Source organism: Metopolophium dirhodum, chromosome 5 (genome assembly GCF_019925205.1).
Source record: "Metopolophium dirhodum isolate CAU chromosome 5, ASM1992520v1, whole genome shotgun sequence".
Classification (NCBI taxonomy): Eukaryota; Metazoa; Arthropoda; class Insecta; order Hemiptera; family Aphididae; genus Metopolophium; species Metopolophium dirhodum.
Genome location: NC_083564.1, coordinates 2584178 through 2605660, shown reverse-complemented (window position 1 = coordinate 2605660; position 21483 = coordinate 2584178). Strand labels below are relative to the sequence as shown.

The 21483-nt window shown below is 30.1% G+C and overlaps 3 protein-coding genes across 3 annotated transcripts; 2 read left to right on the top strand and 1 right to left on the bottom strand.

Annotated features, from left to right (window-relative positions):
- Window positions 1-844: 844 nt before the first annotated feature.
- Window positions 845-2785, top strand: LOC132944200 (transcriptional adapter 2-alpha). The gene is made up of 3 exons (XM_061013424.1): window positions 845-1502; window positions 1666-1967; window positions 2030-2785. The coding sequence occupies exons 1-3, from the start codon at window positions 1046-1048 to the stop codon at window positions 2546-2548; spliced, it is 1278 nt and encodes a 425-aa protein (XP_060869407.1). The 5' UTR covers window positions 845-1045; the 3' UTR covers window positions 2549-2785.
- A 529-nt stretch (window positions 2786-3314) lies between these two features.
- LOC132944198 (uncharacterized) lies at window positions 3315-21483 on the bottom strand. Its single transcript, XM_061013422.1, has 8 exons — window positions 20824-21483; window positions 13778-13988; window positions 13332-13685; window positions 13060-13214; window positions 12785-12959; window positions 11467-11645; window positions 11240-11395; window positions 3315-4126 (listed from the first exon to the last, which is right to left on the bottom strand). The coding sequence occupies exons 1-8, from the start codon at window positions 21124-21126 to the stop codon at window positions 3824-3826; spliced, it is 1836 nt and encodes a 611-aa protein (XP_060869405.1). The 5' UTR covers window positions 21127-21483; the 3' UTR covers window positions 3315-3823.
- On the top strand, window positions 5661-8258 carry LOC132944199 (serine/threonine-protein phosphatase 4 regulatory subunit 2). Its single transcript, XM_061013423.1, has one exon. The coding sequence runs from the start codon at window positions 5967-5969 to the stop codon at window positions 7446-7448; it is 1482 nt and encodes a 493-aa protein (XP_060869406.1). The 5' UTR covers window positions 5661-5966; the 3' UTR covers window positions 7449-8258.

The window sequence follows — 21483 nt, the reverse complement described above, 5'->3', positions numbered from 1 at the left end:
AGACTATAATAGTACTATCCGTTTACCCATATCGTAATTAGTGTCATTTTTGCAGACTTGCAGTACCTTACAGATATTTTAAGTAATATTTTATGGTGTTTGGGCGATCACGTTCTAGTACTCATTAACCGTGGTCGTCCTTAATGATCCAGTAAAACTCGAAAGTTGCTGCTTTAAATCCAAACTGCCATTCATCGTTTCGTTTTGGCCGACAATTCAGATATATAACTTTGACTTTGAATATTAAAATGCGATACAAACGACTCATTATATACTGATAACTTTTGCATTTATAATAACCACAAGTAATATGTATATTATATGATATATACCTGGTGAAGAAAATCGTTTCCTTCGATCTTTGGTAGGAATGTAAAACAATTAATAAGCCACATGTACCAGAAGTACGGAAGGTGTGTTTCTCTCAACCATTTGAATAATGTTTAAAATAGCCAAACAGCCAAACGCGGGATGCTAAAATACTGGTGTTTCTTTCCAGAAGTTCCTACCCTTTTCATGTCACAAAACATGGAAAACTCGAATTGTTTCATCAACGGTTTCAAAATTGAAGTAACTCAAATTGTACGATTTTGCAATGTTTGACTTGAAAGATCAAGCGAAAGAAAAATTAAAAAAAAAAAAAATCATGGTAAAATTTTAATTTCCATAATCCACTGAGATTTCAGAAAAGCGCGGTAAAAATCCACGAGCCCGCATAAACAATTTACCTGCTGAAGTATGAATCGATTCGATGAATATCAAGTTTTTGAGGTTAAATCCTTATCACACAATGTTATCATTATTACCGTTATCTAGTATCATTAACACATTATCTACCGCACAATTTATATTCAAAAAACAATATTGAATATAATAATATTATCGTTTTTGCTTTTTGTGATTTAATATTTATTAAAATTTATATTTTATAGTCACTCCATCTGTCGCAAATGCATGCCACGCTATAACGTTCATGTTTTACATTTCTATGAATTGCCCATACCGATGCCATAATTGATATCAATCATATCACGGCCACTGTAAGATGTTCTCGAAAAAAGTGAAATTGTGTTGCAGGTTTTGTTTTACAGACCTTTGGCTCGAGCATACGTTTATCAAGTGCGCGACCACTGCCTGTATAGAGTTAGGCGTTAGTCTTTGCCTTCAATGTTTTGCAGCTGGTACCGCAGATAATGTTCATAAGAACACGGATCCGTATCAAGTTCTGTGTAACGCCATTGACATTGGTGACCACTTGTGGGCAGCTCATGAAGAAATCACATTACTCGACACATACATGGATACTATGTCATGGGATAAAGTTGCTAGGAAACTAGGTAGATCACCAAAAGAATGTGAATGTCATTACTTTGATAATTATGTACTTTATCCAAAAATCAAAGGTCTAGAATGTGTGAACAAAAATGCATTTAGATTTGATAGATTTGATAACATGAATAAAAATATGACAAACGCTATTGGTGATACATTGGATTTAGAAGGTATTTATTTATTTATAAATCAGTAAGTATTATTATTTGACACATGCAAATTGAACCTTAATTAATAGTTTTTGTTCTTTCACTACTTTTTCTATTAAATCCAAGAACTGATTTTGTCATCATTAATTTGTAAAATCATTTAAATTTTTATTTTATTTTATAGAATCACACCATCAATATGAATTAGCTATTCGTTTAGCTGGCTATCAACCAGCACGGGGATCTTTTGAAGAAGAATATGATAACCAAGCTGAATGCATTTTACAATTATTAGATGAACCAACATGGATTGATCAAGAATCAAAAACCATTTTAGAATCAAATGTATTTTACAAACGGCTGAATACAACCATTTTTGACATTTTTAATGAGAGGCTGCATGAACGTTATAGAAGAAGAGAAATTGTTAAAGACTATGGACTTATTGCGTTTAATAAACACCAGTTATGGATTAAGTCTATGGAGGTATCGACAATAATTTCTTATTTTTGTTGAAGTTTTTTTTATGAAATCTAACTTCATTTCAGATGATATTGGGTCCAGAAATGATGCGAAGATTAATTCGTTATTTACACCTAATAAAACCACTGGCTTTTGATTTACTTATTACCAATCTTAAACAAGAGCATGAATTGTTAGCTAAAATTCATAAGCTTATTGTTTATCGTAAAAACGGTTTAACTAAAATAGCTCAAATAAATATTTATAAAGAATTAAGTGCCAAAAGAGAAGAATATTTAAAAATAAGGCCATTGGGATCATCTACATCAAGAATTATTGAAAATTCAAAGCCTCGTATGAATGTTTGTAATCTACCAGGTTTCCAAAAACTTGATGATGATGAGAGGGAACTTTGTGCACTGATTAAAATGTTACCAGAATCATATTTGAAATTTAAAGAATTACTTATAAACGAGTGTGAAAAATCAAAAGGTATAATTTTAAAAACTGCTAGAAGTTTGGTAAAAATTGATGTTAACAAAACAAGAAAAATTTATAACTTACTGATGGGTAAAAATATTATATGGCAACATTCTCAAGACTGATTTTATTATTTTTCAATTAAAAGATATTTGTTGTTCATATTTTATATATCATTGTTGTGTTTAATTGTTTGAAATAAACTAAGTATTTGTTTAAATAAATGTTATAATTAAAATTTAACAATAAGTTAATTAACTATGTAATTAACTCAAATTATTTTCTTTTATACAAAATATGTACATATACATTTAATTATTAAATATAGTGAAATTATAAAACTTAAAATATTATGTTGTTGAATTTTAAAATAATAACATACTATTAACACTAAATTTACACATTGTTAATTGCTTTTTAAATTTTACATTGTTAGGAAATCAAACCATTTGATGACCTTATTTTGATTATATTAATACCTATCTTCACAAACATTCAAACTTTAAAATCAAGTATGTGTATCACATTTTCATTATTTTACTATAGTAACGATAATTGAAAATAACTTACATAAATATTAATTATTAACTAATAAGTTCACCTTGTGAACATTTAGTTATTACTAATTTGATGCCACGGACTTCCAAAATAGTTATATAGAGCCTCTGTTCATATGTATATTTAAAAATAAAATTTTTTTCTCAATCGCAAAAGTCAAATTCCCATTTATATTTTTAGAAATATATTATTTTTGAAGTAACTACTGAGCTAGATACACATTTTATTAAAGCTAGAATAATCAATAAATGGATTCTTATTAATCAAATAAGATATAGGTATATATAGTAATAAGTTATAAGACACTGCATTATCATCTTTATAAAATAAATCTTTCTTCTTTTAATAACACCTTTTATTATACAAAGTTAAAATATTTAAAATTTACTATACATTTTTTTTTTTATTATTACATACAAGTACAGTTTAACAATCAATATTCAATAATCATCAGAGGTAATAAATATTAAAACATTTCAAAAGGAAAAAAAAATTTCCAGAACAATTACTAAAATAATGTATAATATACATACATATAAAATCAACTAATTGTATTTTATTTTATAAAGTAATCGTAAAGACTAACAGCTTATAGCCTTGTCAGATAATTACAAAAGTTAATAACAAAATTATTTAGACATAAATAGGTACTTGGTTCTTGGATAATTTTGAATGTGTTTTATATTATTAACTATCAAAAATATACACTTATTCGCCGATTTGGTCTAATATATATTATATATCAGTTCCCGCACATATAAAATATTAAATATGCAAACACCAGTAATAAATAAATAAATATTCAATTATATTTAAAACAATTATATTTTTATCATTTAAATTCAGTTCTGTGGTTGTTCGCTTGGATTGTTGCCAAACACTTTAAGTTCATTTCTCAATACTTTGCCTGATGGATTGCGTGGAATCATGTCCAAGAACTTCACACCTCCAGCCAATTTTTTGTATGCTACTACATTCTTTTCAACATGGCTTAATATAGTTTTTTCATCTATGTCCATACCTGGTCGCTTGACAACAAAAGCTCTTGGAATTTCTCCAGACAGTACATCTGGTATACCAACTACAGCCACATCAGCAACACCCTTCAATTCGGAAATCAAATTTTCCAATTCAGTTGGTGAGACCTTAAAAAAAAATGAATTATTACATTTTAATTATAATTATATAAGAAGTATGCTATACAAAGGTATTCAAATTGGTAGTTATTTATGATTTACATATAGTTATAAAACACCTTCCTTTGTAGTATATGTACTTAATATTACAAAATAAGTACTGTTATAGTGCTTTGTAAAACTACCTATAGTCTTACTATAAATAATGGGTATTGGTTGAGGGATATGTATGACCCCCAACGACCCTGTCCTTAAACTCAGTTAAAATATTTAAAATTTAAATCAAAATAGGTATTAATTAGTGCAATAAATACATGTTAAATCATAAATGTAGCACGCAAAGTGCTAGCATAATATATGGTATATAATAATATAGTGTATATGTAACACTAACCTAAAAGTATAGTTATGTACCTATGGTTTAATTTATTGTACGGTTCACCTAGGCCAACCTAGCTAGGGCAATGCTTGAATTGGAAAAAATTAGATTCGTGTAAAAAAAAATATGTAGTACCTGAAGATTGAAATGATTTATTGCGATTAGGACATAACTAGCACTTAGGAGGGATATGCTACATTTTTTTTTATAATAACAGTTACCTACTCCACCCTCTCCAAATTTAAGAACTGACCTATAGAGTATAGACGACTAGTTGCTAGGTAATATCATTGATTGCATGTAGCATGTATATATCAATGGTAATATTATGTATTGTGTATATCTTAAAATTTATATAATCAACCTACGTCCTACAGTATATACCTATTACCTACACATAATATATCAATAGGTATATGATATATAATTAAGTTTATTTTTAATAAATTGATCTCTTAAACAATAGATCATTTTTAACTAAAAATAATTCGCTTTCGAAAAGTCAGTCGATTCTTTGAGTTTATAGCCTATAGGTATATATAATTTGAATTGTTTACACAGGACAGTGGCACGATGCCGTGATGTGGGTACAAGGAAAAGTATTGAATACCTGGTTTATAAATTGTTGGAGGCGAAAGAAGCCCAAAAGTGTGTAAGTATTATTACTATTTTTTTTATATAAAAAATACTTTAATACTATTATTATTTTGTCACGATGCTATATCTCTTTAATATGTCTTCGCCAATGAACATAAATATTAAATGCGAGCATATTCTGCAAAATCTTGGAGTATAATAGATCGTTAAACATAAAAGTATAAATGTCCTACAGCCATAATATGAATATGATGTAACAAAATTGTGAAGCGCAAAAATTGTTTTAATAAAAATAAAAATTCAAGCCGTTGGTCGAGTTTAGCACCCTGCGTTTAGTCAAAAGTCAAAAACTTAAAAAAAAAAAAAAAATAATATTTTAATTTAAAGTATTAGACTGTGCAGTATGCACTCTGCCAATCTGGTCTCAGACTCCGCAGTTATTGGCGCCTATAGCTATTTTTATTATTTATTTGTTCCTTTATCGAGAAACCATGGTTCGCCTGCGTTGTGTTGACACTCGGCACTGTTCCATGACGCGGGCGCGTGCGCTTTACGCCAGTAGTTGTAATTGTGCTGTTTCCTTATCTGTTTTCGTTCCGACTTCCGAGCATTTCGACAGTACCATTCGACAGCGGTTGACTTGTTGTTTACGGTATTTTTAATATTACAACATTTACAACCGCAATAATAATAATAATAATATTAAACATTTATACGTTATTATTATTATTGCATACCGTTCGCGTTGTGTTTTTTTCGCGTGACCCGTCAACGAACATCCCGGACCTTGGTGAAGCGGAAGGAAATCGCAGGACGACAGACACGCACAGGTTGGTACCGTACACTTAATGTTACTACCATCCAGCGTCCACAATGATCGAAAACGCGGAACTGGTCATGCAAATGCTGGAGATGTACCAGATGTACAAGCAACAGGTTCCCGTGGAACTGGAAGAGTACCTAAGGTACGTAGCAAAGACCGGAAACACACTGTTCCAGTGGACGCTGGTCAAGCCGTTCATCCGTGAGAAGATAATGAACGTTATTGCCGAATTTGTGGAACAGTCTGCGCTGTCTGACATACCGCCATACCCAAATGTCGATCCATTCAACTACGAGGCCATGAAGACCATGTTGTTGGAGCGTTTTGACACTTTCAATGGGCCCCCGTTCACAATTCAGAGGCTTTGTGAGTTGTTATCTTGCCCAAGAAAAGAGTACAACCGTGTGGACAAATTTATGCGTGCTGTAGAAAAAAACATATTGGTCGTCAGTACTTGCGAGTTGAGACCCAAACGAGAAGAGCCCATTGTCAATGGCGTCCCAGACCGTTGGGAAAATGGGAAAGAGTCCGATATCAGTATGGAATTGGTAGATAAAAATAATGTTATTACAGACACAAGTGTCCTAAATGGTAATGATACAGTTGAAAGTCTTCTGAACGAACTAGAATCAATGAAAACTCCTGAAACAAAACTGGATGAATCAAAGACAGAACAAAAAGATCATCTTGTCGCACAAGTTACAGACAAAGTTGAACCTAATATTACTCCTGAAGAACCCAAACAAGATACTCCAGTATTAATCACCCAAGATACACCACTTCAGACACAGATTACAGATTCTACTACAGAAGTTGCAGAACCGGTCGATATTGATGTCGAACCGGTCGATGTTGATGTCCCACCAAATGTTTCTGCTGAACATGAATCTACAGTTGACCAACCAAAAGAGTTAAACTCTGAAGTCAGTGAAATTCAACCTGTTGAAGTTAAAGAACAAATTGTAAGTGATCCTGTTGATGAGCTTAAAGATTTATCCCAAGATATAGACCTTGAAATTGTCAAACCAAAAACTGAAGAGCCAATTGTAGAAAGTAATAAATTGGATCATTTGGAATTAACACCAATAGATGCTGATCGAGTAGAAGGCTCAATTATTCATCAAGCTCCTGATTCTGATAACAAAGTAGAATTAGATATAGACGTATCACAAACTGCAGTTGTGTTGGAAAAATCAGACGAAAATCTTGAAAGTATGGATGTACAAGTTGAAGATGTATCCAAAAGTATGGAATTGGAAGTAATTAGTGATAATGTACAAGAAGAATGTACAAATCCTACAGAAATTCAAAATGACAAACAAGTTGGTGAATCTACTGTTGATGTACCTACTGTAGACCCAATTTCTATAGATATGGAGGTAGAACAAGAGAAGACAGAAAATGACATTATCCCTGACGTTATACCACAAGAAAGTGTTAAAGAAAATGAAGACATCCAGACAACGGAACCTAATAAAACTGTTGAAGAACCTCAAGTACAGGATGAAAATAAATTGACTGAAAGTGAATAGTCTTAGTAAATATTAGCCCTAAATGAATATTACATACATTGACTGGTTAGGTTAATAATAATGAAATTTTATCAATTAGGTAAAAGTTATGTAAAATTTAATGTTTATATATGTACCTACGTGATAAATTCAGAATAAGTTATTTCATTTACTGTACAAAATTATTTGCATATATTGCTATTCTGATTAAATCAATAATCAATAATCAATTTTTTTTTTTGATATATAATTGTAAATGAATAAAAATGTAGTATATTTTGAATAAAGCATTTTTATTTTTATTAAAACATTAAAAATAATCCATGTTTTAACTATTTGTAGCTCAATACATTATTTGTTCATAATGTATAATTTTTTCTCGTCTTATACAGGCACATTTATTTTATATTTTTTAATAAAAAATACAATTACATCAGAGAAAAAACTCACTTAAAGTAATGCATATTTGTTAACTAAATAAAAAGTATCAACATCTATATATTTTCATTCCTATTTTAATGTATTGTTGTGTGTCAAATACACTTTATTTTTAAATGTAATTACAAATGCTTTATTTTTGATGAAAAAATTTCATTTGTATCTCTAAATTATCTAGTTAGTTTTATAATTTATACTCTGTACTATCTTGTTTGAATGACTGAATAACTTTTGCTTGAATATTTTATTAACCGTAAAAAATTTTCCATTTGAAGTACAATAAATTATATTTGTACATTATCAATATTATCATCCCCTTTATGAACAGTTATCTAATATCGTTATGAAATTTGTTTAAATATAATATAACTTATAAAAGAAAAACTATAAAAGCGTTTTCATTATTTGTCTTTAGAAGATAGGCTTTCTTTTTCAAATGTACAAGAAAATCAAATCAAATGTCAGTAATTATTATTAGTTATTACAACTCATAATTTTACTTAGTTATATTATATTGATAAATATTTATTTGTTAAATTATGTGTATAAAAAAGCACAGAACCTTTACAAAAATTGAATGTAATTAAGTAATTTATGTACAACCATTGGCGTAATTAGGAATTTGGGTTGAGGGGGGATATACGGTTTTAGCAAACATGGTTGATCATTATCAATACTTTGATCAAAATGTTAACAGTAAAAAAAAAGTTAAGTACAACATACAAGCTTATTGTTTAGAAGTTTATATATCTTATCAATAATCGTAATGATTACTATTATTCTTCTAATCAAATGGTAGTTTACATAAATAAAATATAATTTTTCTTTTAAATATAAAACTGAAATTTTCATATGATAACATGTTAATTAAATGTTACAAATTTATTTTTAATTTTAATACATAGGTAAGTGTATTGTTTAATTTTTCTCTTATCGTTAATTACAATTACAATACCACATTCAATATGCCTTGACCTTTTTGTTTGTCTCCTCAAATAACTATGAAATATCAATAATTATTTATGCAGTTTATGGCCAAAACAAATTTCTATTAAGGTTAACTGTCAGTTGTATTTACTATACAGGCCTATAAAACAGTTGAATGAAATCAAAAATATTTTTTCATATTATTTGGGTAGGTACAGCTTCTCTACTATTATAGGCACTCATTCATATAATCGGATAACAACAAAATCATATATGTATGTATAATATTTAAATAATTAAAAAAGAAGTATAATGAGTAGGTAATAGCCATATAGGTATTATTTTTAATCAACCATAATCAAGATAAGATTTTGTGTTATAAACTGAAACAGTTGTAGGTACCTAAGTATACTTAATACTGAAATTGTAATTATTTCATCATTGTAAGAAAATGGTATTCTCATAGGTAGACTAAATAGATACTCATTATCTTAATTTGTCTTTAGTATATAATTAATATGGTTTTAATTATAGTTTGTAATCAATAAGTAGAATACCCGAATATAGTATTATAAATTCAATTATTATCAGTAGTACCTAGCAGTTAATGAGTTGTAACTTATAAGCTATAAATATTTATTATAATACAATATGTGAATATTTATTCCAACAACATCATAATAAATTACATTAGAAATCTAAAATGATCAGATTTAAAAAAAAACTAATGTATTATACGATTTAACGTTTATACAATTATCCACTAAAGGCCGTTCTTACAATGTCTGGTTAAGTCATTAAATGTTGGTTTAGTAGTGGTTATAGTAGGTAGGTAGTATAGGTATTCGGTAGGTACTAGGGCGTAGGTCCATTAAAGAGTTCTTAAAAATATATAATTACTATTAACTATTAATAACCTTGTGCTTAAACTGTTATAACTACCGTCTACCAAGTAAAGAATGTACTAAATGAAATGTCAAATCAACCTACGTTTCATACGGCGTTTGTACCTACCTAAATTAGACAACCCCCCCCCCCCCCCTAAATATTTCTTCGTAAGCATAATAAATTATGTTATAACTTAATACGTGTTAGTTTTTATTTCTTGATCCTCAGATTTTTAACTATATTTACGTCTATGGTCAAGTACGAAAAAGTGTATTGTTACAAAGTTGACGAATAAAGGCGCGTCAAGAACTCCAGAAGGAACAGTTTTAGCCGTGTGACGTCACGTTTTCTGCGGCTTTTTTGGATAACGCGCTGCAAAATGTCCGATCGGCCTAGTAAAGTCGTAAAGCCTAAATAAAAGGAAAGCTATATACCTACCACGCTTGTGTGGACGTTTTTTCAGCAAAGCCGCGTGGCATCAGTACCTACTTAATTTTATTAATTTTTAATTTTTAAATCATTGTAGTCGAATTATGAGTCGCCTGGACACGTGGCCAACGAAGGCCGCACGAGAAAATCCAACTACGTCTGGACGCGCCTTAAGTAATGTAGCTTGTCCGTGTTAAATCTATTATAACTGTTTCGATTATTTAACAGAATAAAAAACACAATACAAGTAGGAAACAACCACACTTTTACTAGCATAATAGGACAACTGGTACAATTTTTAAAAATGAACCTGAAAATTGGAATGATTGTATTTTATGCATGAGGGACGAGGGTAGATAGGCACTTTGCAAACCCTGCAACTCTTCTCACTACTAAATTACATCATTATATTACGTCTGTATGACTGTATAGGAAGTAAAGTAGATAGTTAAAGAAAAATTGATCTAAGTTTTAGGCTTTATCGAAGCGTGTAAGTATGGTTTGTTACAAATGTTTTGAAAAAAAAAAAAACTAGGTACCATCTACGTATAGGTAATTTATTCTTTTAATAGGTCTGTCTGAATATTTCCGATATTTTTAGAGTGCTGTAAGACCAACTTGTTTAAAACCTCGTACTAAATTATCAAGCTTTAGCTACATATTAAAACCCAAAAACGGTATACGTTTTTAACTTCGAATTTAATAAACATTTATGTTACATTTTTTTTTAGTTTTTCACGATTTTCAATAAAAGTACCGTGCATTTTTTCTTTTTACCATCCCATAGTACCTATATTATACCAAATCTGAATGAGCGTGTAGTTCCTAAAATATTTACCTTAATTTAATCTATTGCCCTTTGATAATATTTAGGTGGAAATTGTTTTAAAAAAATCACCGTAAAGGCTGTTAATTGAACAAATAAATTGAAATTATATTTATATGTAAGTATCTACTAACCTTTTAAATGCAGTGTAAGTATATAGGTATCATACTATACTTACTAAATGACTAACTGTATGAGTACTTAACCTACTCAGTACCTAATAAGTATGTTTGAAAATTTAAATTTATTGATGACCTGAACAATAATTAATCTTAGTCCTTAGGTGTGTATAATATCCACTTACTTGATTTCCTTTGACTTTTATCAATTCCTTTGTTCTGTCTACAATGAAGAAATATTCGTCCTCGTCATAATAAGCAACGTCACCAGTATGTAACCAACCATCTTCGTCCACAGTTTCTTTTGTTGCTTTTTCGTTATTGAGATATCCAGCCATCACCTTAAGCAAAATGAATTTAAGAATCGGCCAGTTTCAATATTTTAATCCATGAATAGTTAAATCAAATTTACTTGGGGTCCTTTAATTAATAGTTCTCCAGATTTATGTGGTCCCAAGTCGCTGCCATCGGTTAAACTGACCACCCTAGCTTGAGTACTTAGTACAAGTTGTCCTGTACTACCAGTTTTATTTTCAGGCAATGTAACTCTTGTGTATAAAGACACGGGAGATGACTCGGTCATTCCATAACCTGGAAATGTTAAATTGGAAATAGAATACATCGGCCCAGTCCCAGTGCCACTGTCAGTCTGGACCACTTAGCTACCCGGCGATCGCAAGGGGCCGGGCCGCGAGATTTATTTTTCTATACGAGGGCCCAACGCCATAAGACAAAAATTGAAAATATCTCAGTGGCATACTGTGCTTTAATTATTTTCTTTGATATTACTTATTAGTTATTATTATTACATTAGGTAGCCGGTAGGTGAATTGTATCAATTTAATATATTTATTTCAACAAACGATATAATTATCAACCCGTGTCCCGCAATAATCATATTAGTTTAAGGCTGGACAATGAACAAATGTATGATTATGCTCAAGAACTTGAAGCATTTACATTTTTTCTTATGCTTTAATAAATTCTCGATTTTATAGAAATTTGACTCATGTTAAGGATAAATCAAATAAATCAATAGTACCTACCTACACATTTTTATTTGCATGTTTCTTCTTTTTGTCAAACTTTTTTTGGGGTACCTAACGATTTTGTTTATTAAAAATAAATATTCAGTAAGAGAATCTTTTTTTAAGATAAGTCACCAAGTATCTAGCTCTAGATGACTAGATATGATATTTGACCTGGAAAATTAAGTTAACCATTGACAGTATCTATAAGACGTATAATATTATGATGGTAATAATCTGTTTTGCATTTATTTTGTGTGTAGGCTCAATGCCCATTGAAGATTATTATGCCGAACCTGCACTGCAGTTGTGGTTTTGTGGTATTGTTCCCACCATCTTTGTGACTTGGTTACTTCTTTTTAATATGTATATATTAATATATTATAAAATAATAATTTATATAAATTAACTGTAAATATCACTTTTATAATAATATTTACTGTTAAAATATGGGTAACAACTAACATGAATAAAACGTAAGTTATTTGTACCATTGTTTTCAAATCGCTCACCTCCACCTTTTTTTTCAAAACCACTACTTGGCGAGAGCCAAATCTTGAGCCACATGCCCACATCGACACTTCATACTATATTATGTAGTGGATATTACTTCTACAATATATAGGTACATATTGTCTTTGTATAAATGTATAGTATATATTTTATGAATACATATAGGTAAGTAATAAAAATAAAACTAACCTTGTCTGATTCTAATGTCTTTTTGAGCTTTAAGTAAAAAATTATCGATAAGACCTTTCGATGCTGGTGCAGCACCACATGTGATTTCTTTGATTGAGCTTAAATGTTCTGCTTTTACTGATGGATGCGAGGCTAGGAACAACAGTAATGAAGGCACCACAAACAGAAAAGTTGGCTAAATAATAATTATTTTCATGATTACACAAAATATTATAATAATTATTTTATTTTCTTAATTTTTTTTTTTTTACATAATACTATGTAAATATACGTACTTTATATTTAAGCACACATTCAATGTATGATTCAGGAGTAAATTTTGGTATGGTAATCATATGAAGACCATGCGACAATACTCCATTTAATATTCCATTAAAGCCATAAATATGGAAGAATGGTAGAACACTAAGAACTCTTTCTTGGTAGGTATCTATAAAATAAAATTACCAATGAATGTTAACCATGCGAAATGCGAATGGCTGCTTATTTACGTGTTTCAAATATTATTTCGATATTAACAAATAATAATTAAACTTAGCAATATTACCAGTTGTTGGCTCATAACTGATGATGTCTTTGTTTATACATTGTTCCAAATTTATAGCACAATTTCTGTGGGTTAACATCACACCTTTTGGAAGCCCGGTTGTACCACTAGAATATGGCAATAAAGCAACTTCATGGGCAAACGATTTTGGTAGTTCGCCAGGCGATTGTCCTGACACTAAAGTCTTGAAATCATACACTCGAGCTTTTTCATTTGCGACTTCTTCACCGCCAAATACTATGGTGCCCGCATAACCTTTGAGGCTAGGGGATACTTCTTTAATTACAGGAAGTAATAAAGAGATCGTCATGCAGAGCTTTACACCAGCGTTTTCGAACTGTCGTTTTACCTCCACTAAAACAGAACAATGAATGATGATTTGACATTGGCTAAAAATAAATATAATAAGTACGAATCTTACACGATTCCTAGTTAAAATATCTTACTGGCAGTGTAAAGAGGATTAACAAAAGTGACGACTAGTCCCGCTTCGAGAGCTCCATGAATGGCAAAAACGTACTCTGGTAGGTTAGGCAATAATAGCCCAACCACATCACCTTTTTTCAACCCAAGTTTCGAAATAAGAGTACTAGCGAACAATTTGCAAATCAAGCGACCTTCGCCGTAAGTGTATGATCTTCCACTGCTACCGCACGTCTAAAAACATAGGAATGTTATTAAAATTTAATATTTAAATACGTGTGATCAATAAATTAGCTATGTACAATTATAAAATACATAATTGTATAGAATTAAAAAATGTAAGTATTAATTATAATGATTATTTAATACGCCGTAGACATCAGGTAAATAAGCGCATATAAGTACCAACCAGTATGTTTACTCATAAAAATACATTTTATTGCGGTACAATATTACAATGTAATTACTAATTAGTAATATTATTACTAGGTACTAAATACATTTATAGTTTAGTATTTACCAATAAATCTCATAATTAAATCACTGAAAAGTAACTATAGGTAACAAAAATAATTAATAAGTTTCATATTATGCAACGGCTAATCTTTTTTCCTAGATATTATATATAAGGAATCGATTTATAAAATGCATTATATAATATAGTATTATGATTATTATATAAGCTCAAAAAAACTTAAAATTAGCCGTACTTCCAATCAGTAGCGCATCCAGCAATATTGTATGGTTGGGACGCTATGTATGGTTTTTGTGAAATATTTTGTTTAATATATAATATTATTATATAGGCTAAGATAAACATGGTCAATGCCCCCTACCCCACCACCTGACTACGCCACAGTTACCCCATTAACTTAGAGTAATAATATAATATGTAGAAATATACATTTTCCTAAAACAGTATACTAAATACCTATGTGGCTATGTAAAATGTGTAAAGATATGCTCAAAAAATAAAAAACTTAATATGTAAAATGAAACTAGGGTTGGTCTTAGTGACCAGTGGCGCAACTTGATAATAAGGGGCCCATGTGAAAATTTCTAGACCGGGGCCATTACCTGCTAGCAAGAATGAAAAACAGTCATACCTTATTGTATCTCTAAAAAATATTGTTTTCTCACATGTAATAGTTAATAACCATTAGTTATAATATAATAAACCTAATTTTATGCAGGTTTCTCGCATGGGTGCTCGTAATTCGAATTTTCCAAACTTAAAAGAGTGAAGACATTAATATTTAGTATTATTATATTAAAACAAATAATATAATATGCCATAAAAACCCCGGGGGCCCCTATGAATTGCACACCCAACACTCCTAATCATTAATTGCGCCACTGACTTTTGTCGGTAATGGAAAAATTAACTAGGTATAGTAGGTACTAGTAACTTTTAAAAATCTAAAAAAATAGGTGGAACTATTTAAATTAATTTTTTATGAACTCTATTTCTTAAAGTATAAAATTTATCAAAACACTATTATTAAATTTCAATAAATATTTTCTAGTATAAAAAGTAAAAACTAATAATAGAAGTTATGATTCAAAAATATAATGGGTTTTCTTAATAGTTAACTAAATTTTTTCAAACTCGATTGGTATTAATCGACCAACTTAAAATCTAACTAAGTTACTATACTTCATACAATTTTTAATTACGTGACTATACTTAACTTAAATATATAAATTGTTAGTTTTTTTTTTAAAAAGTATTTTAGCTTTAACTATATTTAGTTAAAAATTCCACCATGCTTTGACAAGGCTTGTGTGAAACATATTGTACATTTGTACCACGTGCGTCAGACACTTTCAGTGGAAAATTTACTTAAGTTAAGTCCTGAGCCACGTAATGACGGCTCATTAGGTATAACCATGATTTTTAATCAATTATCATGATAAACTATTAACATTTTATGCCCAAGTTTGTAGTTGACAACTATACTAGTTATATAGGTATCTAATAGGTTTGTATTGAGGAATACTGAAATAGTGAAATGCATATTGAAATTATAACAGAGTAGGTAATGAGTATAGACATATAGTGTTTCAATGATAAAACATTACTTTTATTCAAGGTATATTGAAAGTATACAACACATATTAAGTAATAATAGTATTATTGTTTATCAATACACCTTGCTTTTATTCTATAAAAACAAAAAAACTTGGACTTTTGACAGGTTCTACTTTGTACATCGCGATCAAATGATTTAGTAACCAGGAAATGATAAACAAAAATTGGCTTATTTCTCAATAAATTTTCGGGACGATGTGTTAGATAATGAACCGATATAACTACCGGGTAGCGTTCAAAAGGCTATAGTGTACGAGTGTATGCAAAAGTAGATAACCACGGACAAATAAAAAAACAGTATAACACAACAACAGCCGCCACAAGGTCGAGGTTTTCTAATATTATCTAACTATGTCATATGTACGTGTACCTAAATAAAATACGCCGTGGTCGCCGTTGCCTCTGTTGGTAGACTATATTTGTATAAGGTATTTTGATTGAAATAATTATTTTAATTTTCAAAACCAGGAAATCATTATTTGCATTATTGTGAACGCGTACGACAAGCAATTATTATAATTATTTTATAAATTGTTAAGAGTTAAGAATAATAAACCCAACGATTATGATTCAAACAATTGTAAATACATAAAACAATACCATATAATATAAATAATCAAAAATATAATACAATTTGTACAGCAAATAATCAATGTATTGAATTATATCTGATGCGTATAAATGATAAGAAAGTAAGGTATGTAAATTTATATTTGAATACAATTTTAACAGTTAATGAGTGGGTAATTAATAAAACTGAACATTCGTCCGCATTACTCATAAAATGAACGCGTAAATAACTGAATTTATTGTACTCCATTTAAGCGTAATTTTCTAGTTTATGGATTATAATAAAAGTTTTTTATGTTATGATTGACCAGATTGAGAATATTGAATATTGATATAGGAGGTATACCTGTATAACGTAAAATATTCTTAACTATAATGCGTACTGTGCACTGTGCACTACCAAATCGCTATAACATAATATACGTGATACCTACCTATTGGCTATCTGTATCATAATAATGATACTGCACATATTATTTAAATAACCGAATAGAAAAATAACATATCAATATATATATACCTAGTCAATACCTTTTATAAACATTCCTACAACTCATTTGTATATAATATAAATAATATTGTAATAAATAAACGTTATTATTTATTAGTTTCAGTAAATTATTATATTATGTGCATTATATGTTATCCGTTACCTACCTCCCCTTGAATATTAAAAATGTTAACGTACCTATTTACTATTTAGTATAATTTACAACATTTTCCGAACATTATATACAAGTACCAACTATATTATATTACATCACGACATATTATTATTCTTTCTAGGCAAATATGTTTTGTATAATCATTTTCGTGCATTTATAAATTGCACTGCAAATTTGTGCAAAGTAGGTTTATGAAAATAATAAATACTTAATAATGTAATTATATTACGATTATTTACAAGTGCAACAAAAATTAACTAGATTAAGAAAATAACTAAATAACAAGCAGTATCGTATACACCGTACGCGGAAAGACGTTTATCTAAAAGTTATTGTCTCTATAAAAAAAAATTTTAAGCGTCAACTGTTCGTGCGATAAATATACAATAATTACAGTTGATTGCACTATTGCCAGTTGTATCTTTAAAAGCTATCAAAGTTGGACTTCATACTATCACATACATTATTTCATATGTAAACCAATTACACAATAGTTCAATGATGTATAGAAAATTAATCAAAATAAAATATTAATATAAGTACCCAAAGTTCAAAATAAGTTCATAACAATCATAATGATTATTGTGTTTAGTATGGTGTACATATTATAATATGTTTTATACCATTAAATGATAAATATTTATCAAAATACTTTTACCAAACGCCCATTTAGAATAAAAAAATTTCTATTCATAAAGAATTTTTATGGACTTTAATCACTGTCCGTTTTAAGGTACATAATTATACTGTTTTACACAAATACAATTATAAAGGAATAACACAATTAATACGTACATTAATATGATGCACCTAGCTATATAAATATCAACGTTCACTTTCTTTAAGCGCCTTTATATACATTTCAAAAACTTAATTACAAAATATAACTTCATGTAAGCTTATTCATAATAATAATAAGTGCAGACAAAAAATTAGTCTGACGTTTGAACATATCTAGTACTTTATAGAACAATAATTAGAATTTGCGAATTTTTTTCAGTAGACATTAAGAATCATTGAAACTGTGACCGTTGTTAATAAACAAAAACATAAAAAAAAATGTAAGGTTCCTATTAAATTTAAATTCTGCAGACACTAATCATGGTGTTTTTACTATTTAGTGCAATTCAACACGGAGTAATATTCTTTATAATCTACAATATAAAAAAATTACAGATCATAGGTATCCAGCGTATTTTATTATAAGTAGGTACCTAGTATAATATTTGAAAATTGAAAACAGTTATTAAATTTATTTGTTTTACTGTCGCACAAATTATAATTAGTGGCATTCAATGTTTGTTTAGAACTAAGTACTTACGAGTTATGCAAGCCATACTATGTAGTTATCTCACTTTTCGTATGTTATATGTACTCATTACCTACTCAGTACTCGATAATAAAAAGTAGACAGTATAGAAGTATAGTACACCTATACTACAGTATCAAATAAATAAATACTATTGCAGGTTTGCAGCTAGTGAGCTATTTATTTTTTTTAAATATGCTAAAAAAAAAATTATGAAATCATTGTTAATTCTTGTTAATATCTGCAATTATTGAACGATGAATACATAATTAGAATAATAATGTTACATTATACATACATTTGATAAATGATAATATTGTGAATTATGATACAATTTGGCAATTATCTAAAATAGAATCTATATTTGCTCACAGCAAATCGTACAATTATTATTGTACAATAATATTTAAATGTGATTATAGCATACTGCATACTAAATTGATAAATTAAATAATATGATTTTATATTAAACTAACACTTAATTTCAAGTGTAATTATTTTCCTCTGCGTATAAATTGAAAATACTTCGATTTGTAAAATGTTTGCGCACAGTAATTCTAGTACAACGTTTTCTAAACCGAAAAACGCACAGATTAAAAATAGCTATTCGTTGACTCTAAATCAAAAACTCTTTTAGTATATTTGCGTCGGTCGTGTGTGTAGTGTGTATAATACTGTAATGACGTATATGCGCTCAGAACATATACTACCTAATACCTATATGAGTTTACTCATGTGTAAAACATGTCTTACGCATTAAGTATTTCTAATACATACAATTATATTATAAGCTACCGTGGTCCATGAATATGTAGGTAGTATTATAATAGTAGTGATGTTTTTTCCGTATAATAGTTACACTCCACCGCGTCACGTTATGAATATAAAAAATATCAATTGTCTACAGGTTATAGGTAGGTACTGGACGTTTAAATGTGATTTGAAAATTTACTTTCATTGTAGTGACCGTATCCCGTAGTGACTCTAGGATATATCTAGATAGATAAGGTACCTATCTATTATATATACATACCACCAAAACACATATGTATGGTAAAAATCGAGTTTATAAAAAAGAAATCTCACTATTTTATTAATCGTGTCATTACCATAACATGGATCCATGGCAAATGATATATTATATACATAAACTTGAATGATATAAATACTACCTCCATATAGGCACATTTAATAAACATAATATAATATAGATTATCTAGATATTATTAGGAACTGATATTTTCAGACTTTCTTAATACTTTTAACTCGTATAATTTATAAACGCGTACGGTATACCGATTTACGTTGTTGTCTTATGGTGGGGCGAGCGTGTGCATACATGTTTATGCGTATTTATTAAATAGCTGAGGTGAAAATACAATCACTGATGACATGGGAATTCAGGAAGTAGATAGCCGCACGAGCCACGAGAAACCAGGTAGGAGCGAGTGCTGGGCAAGTGTGTAAAAGCAGATGACCACGAGTCACGATGAAGGAGCCATACCTATTAAATTATGAACCGCTTGCGCGCAGTCCAGGACATCAATAATATTATTATAGGAGTGTAATCAGTAGTCACAACTCACAAATGAGTAATGAGAGTGAAGTATTGGTTTAGAAAATGTAAATAATAAATAAATATGTACAATGTATTATGTACAGAAACAATGCTGAATAAGTCTATATTATACATTACACTGGTCACAAGGTAAAATCCATATCTAACGCGAACAACGCACCACGTCGATGCCCATCTCGTATAGACATCGTTAATATAAAGGAAACTTCGCAGGCAGAAACAGAGCATATACGATAAAAAATACCAGGGTCAGTCAGAGATACGTCCTGTGTGTGAGAGGAGACGACATTATACGTACAATAAGAATATAAGACGTAAAGTTCGTTGTGGTACAGTTGCAGGTGGAACCGCCTATTTGTAGGTAATTAGTGGGTATAATTAATACGTACGATGACGTTAAAACAGTTTTAAATTCATGGATATACAGTGAATTACAATCATTCTTCGCGTGAATTTAAAACCGTTTCAACGTCGCCGCGGAGTAAATACGTATGTAGCGAGTATATACCTATACTACATGTCTACAATATATTTATTTATGGGCCCTTAATTTTATACGAATACTATGTAAAAATTTTAACTCATCGTATTTACAAATTACGAAATTGTACAAATAACGTACATAGTATTATAATGGGTTCGAAGTAATCTTATAAAGTTATAACATTGCTATTAGGTATGTGTCAAAAATAGAAATTAGAAAGCCGGGTTCGTTGCGTTGGCGCGACATATTAACCGCCTTCATCGTGTGTAATATTCACTATAGCCTATAGTATAGGCTATAAGGCTGTAAAGGATGTTCGCTTTGTGACGACTGTCGGGTATAGGTATATGTATAGCCAGTATTTACTTACAATCATCGGCTTGTCTTCCCACTTGTCCACGTTCCTCCATATGTATTCGGGCAGGGTGACATCCACGGGGTTGACGGTGCCGAACGGAGATTCCAAAATTATCTGTCCGGTTGATGACGAAGGGGTGGAACGGGAGGAAGTGGCGCCGAACATGCGTACGGCTGCAGTCGTGCACGGCGCGTGCGACCCGGACGCAGTCCAGGACGGCGACGTGCGACAGTGGCCCTCCGAAGTTTTGGAACACTTGTGCAGCGGTCCGTTGAACATGCGCCGGGCGCCGGTCATCACTCTCAGTCGGTCCATGTCGGTTTTATTTGGATACCACGAAAATCCCGTACACGGTCGACCGCGGGCTTGTGTGTTTTTTGGAAAATTGGTCGGTTCAGAACGATAATATATTATATTATATATTTATATTATAATATAACTATTATGTATTTAGCTGTGCCGGTGATATTATTATGTCCAGTTCGAAATGGATTATATTCGTCGTCGTCGATAACTTTGGTATAAATATTTTAAATTATTATAAATATAATATATGCGTGACGACAACGAAATATAATATTATTTTATGATGTCGCGGTGGACGGAGAGAGCCAACGTCACACTGCCGGCGGAGAAACTGTACTGAATGTACTGTACTGTACGGGGCAGCGG

Excerpts from the sequence above, each read along its gene's own strand:
- LOC132944200 (XM_061013424.1), top strand. The coding sequence starts at position 1,046 with ATGTTCTCGAAAAAAGTGAAATTGTGTTGCAGGTTTTGTTTTACAGAC. Across the intron at positions 1,503-1,665 it reads TGATACATTGGATTTAGAAG|AATCACACCATCAATATGAA; the intron begins GTATTTATTTAT and ends TTTATTTTATAG. Across the intron at positions 1,968-2,029 it reads TATGGATTAAGTCTATGGAG|ATGATATTGGGTCCAGAAAT; the intron begins GTATCGACAATA and ends ACTTCATTTCAG.
- LOC132944199 (XM_061013423.1), top strand. The coding sequence starts at position 5,967 with ATGATCGAAAACGCGGAACTGGTCATGCAAATGCTGGAGATGTACCAG.
- LOC132944198 (XM_061013422.1), bottom strand. The coding sequence starts at position 21,126 with ATGGACCGACTGAGAGTGATGACCGGCGCCCGGCGCATGTTCAACGGA. Across the intron at positions 12,960-13,059 it reads AATGTGTGCTTAAATATAAA|CCAACTTTTCTGTTTGTGGT; the intron begins GTACGTATATTT and ends ATTATTATTTAG. Across the intron at positions 4,127-11,239 it reads TAAAAGTCAAAGGAAATCAA|GTCTCACCAACTGAATTGGA; the intron begins GTAAGTGGATAT and ends TTTTTTTTTAAG.